Source organism: Salvelinus fontinalis, unplaced genomic scaffold, assembly GCF_029448725.1.
Source record: "Salvelinus fontinalis isolate EN_2023a unplaced genomic scaffold, ASM2944872v1 scaffold_0421, whole genome shotgun sequence".
Taxonomy (NCBI): domain Eukaryota; kingdom Metazoa; phylum Chordata; class Actinopteri; order Salmoniformes; family Salmonidae; genus Salvelinus; species Salvelinus fontinalis.
This window is the reverse complement of record NW_026600630.1, coordinates 25001-32655: the sequence shown is the minus strand read 5'-3', so window position 1 is coordinate 32655 and position 7655 is coordinate 25001. Positions and strand designations below refer to the sequence as shown.

Sequence of the window (7655 nt, the reverse complement as noted above, 5' to 3'; positions counted from 1 at the left end):
GACTGTCTCAATCTCTAACTCCGACTCATCAGACTGTCTCAATCTCTACCTCCGACTCATCAGACTGTCTCAATCTCTACCTCCGACTGTCTCAATCTCTACCTCCGACTCATCAGACTGTCTCAATCTCTACCTCCGACTCATCAGACTGTATCAATCTCTACCTCCGACTCATCAGACTGTCTCAATCTCTACCTCAGACTGTCTCAATCTCTACCTCCGACTCATCAGACTGTCTCAATCTCTACCTCAGACTGTCTCAATCTCTACCTCCGACTCATCAGACTGTCTCAATCTCTACCTCCGACTCATCAGACTGTCTCAATCTCTACCTCAGACTGTCTCAATCTCTACCTCCGACTCATCAGACTGTCTCAATCTCTACCTCCGACTCACCAGACTGTATCAATCTCTACCTCCGACTCATCAGACTGTCTCAATCTCTACCTCCGACTGTCTCAATCTCTACCTCCGACTCATCAGACTGTATCAATCTCTACCTCCGACTCATCAGACTGTCTCAATCTCTACCTCCGACTCATCAGACTGTCTCAATCTCTACCTCCGACTCATCAGACTGTCTCAATCTCTACCTCCGACTCATCAGACTGTCTCAATCTCTACCTCAGACTCATCAGACTGTCTCAATCTCTACCTCCGACTCATCAGACTGTCTCAATCTCTACCTCCGACTCATCAGACTGTCTCAATCTCTAACTCCGACTCATCAGACTGTCTCAATCTCTACCCCCGACTCATCAGACTGTCTCAATCTCTACCTCCGACTCATCAGACTGTCTCAATCTCTACCTCCGACTGTCTCAATCTCTACCTCCGACTCATCAGACTGTCTCAATCTCTACCTCCGACTCATCAGACTGTCTCAATCTCTAACTCCGACTCATCAGACTGTCTCAATCTCTACCCCCGACTCATCAGACTGTCTCAATCTCTACCTCCGACTCATCAGACTGTCTCAATCTCTACCTCCGACTGTCTCAATCTCTACCTCCGACTCATCAGACTGTCTCAATTACACTAATACCCAAAGAAAACAAAGACCCTGAAGAGCCTTCTTCCTATAGGCTCATTTCCCTATTGAATGTTGATAAGAAAATCCTTGTCAAGGTCTTAACCTAAAGATTGGATTCTATTCTACCGTCCATTATCGACTCAGACTAGACTGGCTTCTTTCATAGACGCCAATCATATACCAGTTGTGAATGGATCAGCTTGTCCGAAGCACCCTAACACAGGCGGGAGGCATACAATGAACAGACCAGAGGCAGTGGTTATGGTTCCTTTTCTTTTGTATTGTTTACTAAACAGGTCTTCTTTCACCCGACAAAATAACCAGTACAGGGGAACGTCCAACACTGAAACACCAGTGTAACAAAACAAATGAACATAAACTAAACCGTTGACCAAAGGCCAAAATGGGAAAGCAAAGCAACAAAAGTTTACTCCTGTCTTAGACTATCGTCTCCATAGTTACAGGAGGAACGCTTCTCTCTACCTGTCTTAGACTATCGTCTCCATAGTTACAAGAGGAACGCTTCTCTCTACTTGTCTTAGACTATCGTCTCCATAGTTACAGGAGGAACGCTTCTCTCTACCTGTCTTAGACTATCGTCTCCATAGTTACAGGAGGAACGCTTCTCTCTACCTGTCTTAGACTATCGTCTCCATAGTTACAGGAGCTTCTCTCTACCTAAAGCCTGCCTTTGTTAACATAGAGACAATGGGCCCAGTCACAGAAGCTTTCTCTGAGGTAGGAAAATCCGAAGTCCTCATAGGTACCCGTCTCTACTCCCAATTCTCCCCCAGCTCCTTTCCTGGCACACCTATATAGAGGAAAACACAAAGCAATTAGTGGGCCCAGCTGTGTACTAATTGGCTTTACACTGAGTACCTGTCCCCTGAGGTTGGAGCAACAGGAACCATCTTGTTATTTGGCTGTTCAGGACTACCTGGCATGATGACTCCTTGCTGTCCCCAGTCCACCTGGCCGTGCTGCTGCTCCAGTTTCAACTGTTCTGCCTGCAGCTATGGAACCCTGACCTGTTCACCGGATGTGCTACCTGTCCCGGACGTGCTGTTGTTTTCAACTCTCTCTACCGCACCTGCTGTTTCTAACTGAATGATTGGCTATGAAAAGCCAACTGACATTTACTCCTGAGGTGCTGACCTGTTGCACCCTCTACAACCACTGTGATTATTATTATTTGACCATGCTGGTCATTTATGAACATTTGAACATCTTGGCCATGTTCTATTATAATCTCCACTCGGCACAGCCAGAAGAGGACTGGCCACCCCTCATAGCCTGGTTCCTCTCTAGGTTTCTTCCTAGATTCTTTCTAGGGAGTTTTTCCTAGCCATCGTGCTTCTACACCTGCATTGTTTGCTGTTTGGGGTTTTAGGCTGGGTTTCTGTACAACACTTTGAGATATCAGCTGATGTAAGAAGGGCTATATAAATACATTTGATTGTTTTATTGACTCCATTTGTTGCTCCCAGCCTATAGACAGAAACTAAAATAGGAAACGACCTTGCTCAGGTCTGTTCAAAGCTGGTCCGACCAATAGGATTCCACTCTTCAAGATTGCTTCGATCACGTGGACTGGGATACTCCGGATAGCCTCAGACAACAACATTGATGTATACGCCGATTCGTGAGCGAGTGATTAGCAAATGATTAGCAAATGATGTTGTACTCACGGTGACTATTAAAACCTTCCCCAACCAGAAACCGTGGATTGATGGCAGCATTCGTGCAAGACTGAAAGCGCAAACCACCGCTTTCAATCATGGCAAGGCGACTGGAAACATGACCGAATACAAACAGTGTAGTTATTCCCTCTGCAAGGCAATCAAACAAGCTTAGCGTCAGTATAGAGACAAAGTAGAGTCGCAATTCAATGCCTCAGACACGAGATGTATGTGCCAGGGTCTACAGTCAATCACGGATTACAAAAAGAAAACCAGCCCCGTCGCGGACCAGGATGTCTTGCTCCCAGACAGACTAAATCACTTTTTTGCTCGCTTTGAGGACAATACAGTGCCACTGACACGGCCCGCTACCTAAACCTGCGGGCTCTCCTTCACTGTAGGTGAGGTGAGTAAAACATTTAAACGTGTTAACCCTCGCAAGGCTGCAGGCTCAGACGGCATTCCCAGCCGCGTCCTCAGAGCATGCGCAGACCAGCTGGCTGGTGTGTTTACGGACACATTCAATCAATCCTTATCCCAGTCTGCTGTTCCCACATGCTTCAAGAGGGCCACCATTGTTCCTGTTCCTAAGAAAGCTAACTGAGCTAAATGACTATCGCCCGTAGCACTCACTTCCGTCATCATGAAGTGCCTTGAGAGACTAGTCAAGGACCATATCACCTCCACCCTACCTGACACCCTAGACCCACTCCAATTTGCTTACCGACCCAATAGGTCCACAGACGACGCAATCGCAATCACACTGCACACTGCCCTAACCCATCTGGACAAGAGGAATACCTATGTGAGAATGCTGTTCATCGATTACAGCTCAGCATTTAACACCACAGTACCCTCCAAACTCGTCATCAAGCTCGAGACCCTGGGTCTCGACCCCGCCCTGTGCAACTAGGTCCTGGACTTCCTGACGGGCCGCCCCCAGGTGGTGAGGGTTGGAAACAACATCTCCACCCCGCTGATCCTCAACACTGGGGCCCCACAAGGGTTCTTTCTCGGCCCTCTCCTGTACTCCCTGTTCACCCATGACTGCGTGGCCATGCACGCCTCCAACTCAATCATCAAGTTTGCGGATGACACTACAGTGGTAGGCTTGATTACCAACAACGACAAGACGGCCTACAGGGAAGAGGTGAGGGCCCTAGTGTGGTGTCAGGAAAATAACCTCACACTCAACGTCAACAAAACAAAGGAGATGATTGTGGACTTCAGGAAACAGCAGAGGGAGCACCCCCCATCCACATCGACGGGACAGTAGTGGGGAAGGTGGAAAGTTTTAAGTTCCTCGGCGTACACATCACGGACAAACGGAAATGGTCCACCCACACAGACAGCATGGTGAAGAAGGCGCAATAGCGCCTCTTCAACCTCAGGAGACTGAAGAAATTTGGCTTGTCACCGAAAACACTCACAAACTTTTACAGATGCACAATCGAGAGCATCCTGTCGGGCTGTATCACCGCCTGGTACGGCAACTGCTCCGCCCCCAACCGTAAGGCTCTCCAGAGGGTAGTGAGGTCGGCAGAACGCATCACCGGGGGCAAACTACCTGCCCTCCAGGACACCTACACCACCCGATGTCACAGAAAGGACATAAAGATCCTCAAGGACATCAACCACCCGAGCCACTGCCTGTTCACCCCGCTATCATCCAGAAGGCGAGGTCAGCACAGGTGCATCAAAGCTGGGACCGAGAGACTGAAAAACAGCTTCTAGCTCAAGGCCATCAGACTGTTAAACAGCCATCACTAACACATTAGAGGCTGCTGCCAACATACTGACTCAAATCTCTAGCAACTTGAATAATGAAAAATTGGATGTAATAAATGTATCACTAGCCGCTTTAAACAATGCCACTTGCTGGCTGCAGATCCTGCTAGCTCGAGCTGGCACGTTGTTCCTCTTCAAGACATGGAGCCACTTCTTCAATAGTTGTGGGTCCTTGGGTAGCCGATGGTAGTTTACATAGGGATTATTTTGGAGCCAAATCATACAACCTGACGCTAAACAGTTCATGTGTGAACTACTACTTGTTGTCCGCACCGAACCTCACTCTCTTCAATTCACTCTCCAAGCGAACAGTAGCGGTGCGTCCCCCCCCATGTGGTAATTGTGTTATTTGCTCTATAACCTCTTAGTTAATATGCCTTGCGACTGTGATATAGAGGCCTAAAGGCCGAGACAATACGAAGACACAGTAGGCCAGTTTAACCAGGTAGGCCAGTTGAGAACAAGTTCTCATTTACAACTGCAACATGGCCAAGATAAAGCAAAGCCGTGCGACAAAAACAACAACACAGAGTTACAGACGGGATAAACAAATGTACAGTCAATAACACAATAGAACAATATATGTACAGTGTGTAAATGTAGTAAGATTAGGGAGGTAAAGCAATAAATAGGCCATAGTGGCGAAATAATTACAATTTAGCAGATTAACACTGGAGTGATAGATGTGCAGATGATGATGTGCAAGTAGAGATACTGGGGTGCAAATGAGCAAAAATAAATAAAAATAACAATATGGGGATGAGGTAGTTGGGTGGGCTATTTACAGATGGGCTATGTACAGGTGCAGTAATCTATGAGCTGCTCTGACAGCTGGTGCTTAAAGCTAGTGAGGGAGATAAGTGTTTCCAGCTTCAGTGATTTTTGCAATACATTCCAGTCATTGGCAGCAGAGAACAGTATGGAAAGGCGGCTAAAGGAGGTGTTGGCTTTAGGGATGACCAGTGAGATATACCTGCTGGAGCGCGTTCTACAGGTGGGTGTTGCTATGGTGACCAGTGAGCTGAGATAAGGCGGGGCTTGACCTAGCTGAGATTTATAGATGACCTGGAGCCAGTGGATACATTCAGCCTCTTGCCAATTGAAAGAACATTTATAATTTCTGTTTTTTTATTTGTACATTTTTTTAAGGGGGGAAGCCTGGCTTCCCTTGACATCCAAGAATACATGCCACTGTGTGCGAAAACCCAATACCACTGACAATTTGCTGAGTCCTGCCAGTTGCGCCCTGGCTTCAGTCGTTACAGCTGCAATTTAAAATAGCACTGACCATAGCTGAATCTTTTATTTCAGCTCATGAAACATGGGACCAACACTTTACATATTGCGTTTATAATTTTGTTCAGTGTATTTTGTGAAATGTATTATGTAGATGAGGTTGTTTGACAGGGTCAGAGAGGTTGGACAGGAAGGGGGAGTGGGTGGTATTTTGGGTGAGGGTGATTGGAGTGGTGAGGTTTGTAGGGAATTGTTATATTTTGACCGAAATGAAGGTTTAATTAAGAGAATATAGTGACAGGTTGTCACCGGCCTCACACTCCAGTACAGTAGGTGGTGCTATATGCACCTGTCAGTTGGTTACGATCCACCAATAAAAACTCCTAGACGAAGAACCATGGCTAGTTAAAGCCTACAAAAAGAAGCCATTACTATCGCTCTCTATAGCGCATTGAAGCCAAATCAAGTCGGTTAAGACGGTGTGTCATGGAGGCAATATGTCCAGTTTGAGCTACTCATGGAAGAAGGGACGTTGCAGGCTAGCTCAGTGTTGTATTCTCTCATTGAGTAACTCAAGTTGAAGGCACTGCAGCCTAAATGATCCTTCTGCGTGTGATTTTTGCACACATCTGGGGATGGTCTTTTAAACATATTTTTTATTTACACGACGAGTGACCAAGATGAATGCAATTTTTCAAACGCTATAATAGGGGGATCCTGTTGTACCACGGCCGGCTATGAACGTCCGTTGATTCAATGAGAGGGACAGTCGTTCTCCCCTGGATCTGGCTCCCTCAATCACACAAAATAACTAATCCACATCTCCTGCCGGTCATTATAATGTGGTTATAATAATGTGGTTCGAACTCGGTCCTGCAATCTGACCGTCAAACAGGAAATGCACAATTTACAAAATCTATATTATTGAATGCCATTTTCTTCTGACTATCACTTTATAGTTGCAGTGTATCCCAGTAGTTCAGGCTCTGTCCTCATTATATTCATTATATTCGCCTCCCTTTAATCACAAATGACATCTACAAACATGTGACCAGTCAAGAACAAACCGAGATCAAGCTCCCTCTACGTTAATTCAAAGTGCGTCACGGAATCACGCAGTGCACAGGAGAGATCTAGTGCGCGCTATTATACCCGGGGATAAATCATCGTCAAAGTTCTATCGTATCATGGTGAAGATAGCATTCAACTCTGCTCTGGCGCAGAAAGCCCTGCAAGGGAAGGAGGCTGGGCTGGCCTCGGAGAAGGTACGTTTCTCTGTCTGGACATCAGCGGTGGTCTGATGGCGCTGCAGCGGGACAGAAGAGGCCTTCCCCCGGCTACAGCACCACTCAGAGCCCGGGTAGACTAGTAGAATAGAAGCTAGAAGTACATGGCAGAATGAACCAGTATGTGTGCGTTAGAGGTCTCTAGAGCACAGCTACTGTGGTGCAATCGCTGCTTCTGAGTGGCGCAGCGGTCTAAGGCACTACAGACCCTGGTTTGATTCTAGGCTGTATCACAACCGGCGGTGATTGGGAGGGCGGCGCACAATTGTCCCAGCATCGTTAGGGTTTGGGTCATTGTAAATAGGAATTTGTTCTTAACTGACTTGCCTAGTTAAATAAAAGTAGAATAGATGCGCCGCTCAGTTTGTTGTGAGATGCGCCATGATCTGGGACTGCCCATTTTAGAATGTTGATCTGGGACTGCCCATTTTAGAATGTTGATCTGGGACTGCCCATTTTAGAATGTTGGTCTGGGACTGCCCATTTTAGAATGTTGGTCTGGGACTGCCCATTTTAGAATGTTGGTCTGGGACTGCCCATTTTAGAATGTTGATCTGGGACTGCCCATTTTAGAATGTTGATCTGGGACTGCCCATTTTAGAATGTTGGTCTGGGACTGCCCATTTTAGAATG

The 7655-nt window shown here is 46.7% G+C and overlaps 1 protein-coding gene across 1 annotated transcript in view; it reads left to right on the top strand.

Annotated features, from left to right (window-relative positions):
* The first annotated feature begins 6688 nt into the window (after window positions 1–6688).
* LOC129845995 (integral membrane protein 2B-like) overlaps window positions 6689–7655 on the top strand; it is a 25698-nt gene continuing 24731 nt past the window's right edge. Inside the window, exon 1 of the mRNA XM_055913989.1 lies at window positions 6689–7001. Within this exon, the coding sequence (XP_055769964.1) occupies window positions 6924–7001 (78 nt within the window). The 5' untranslated portion in view covers window positions 6689–6923. The remainder of the gene's footprint in view (window positions 7002–7655) is intronic.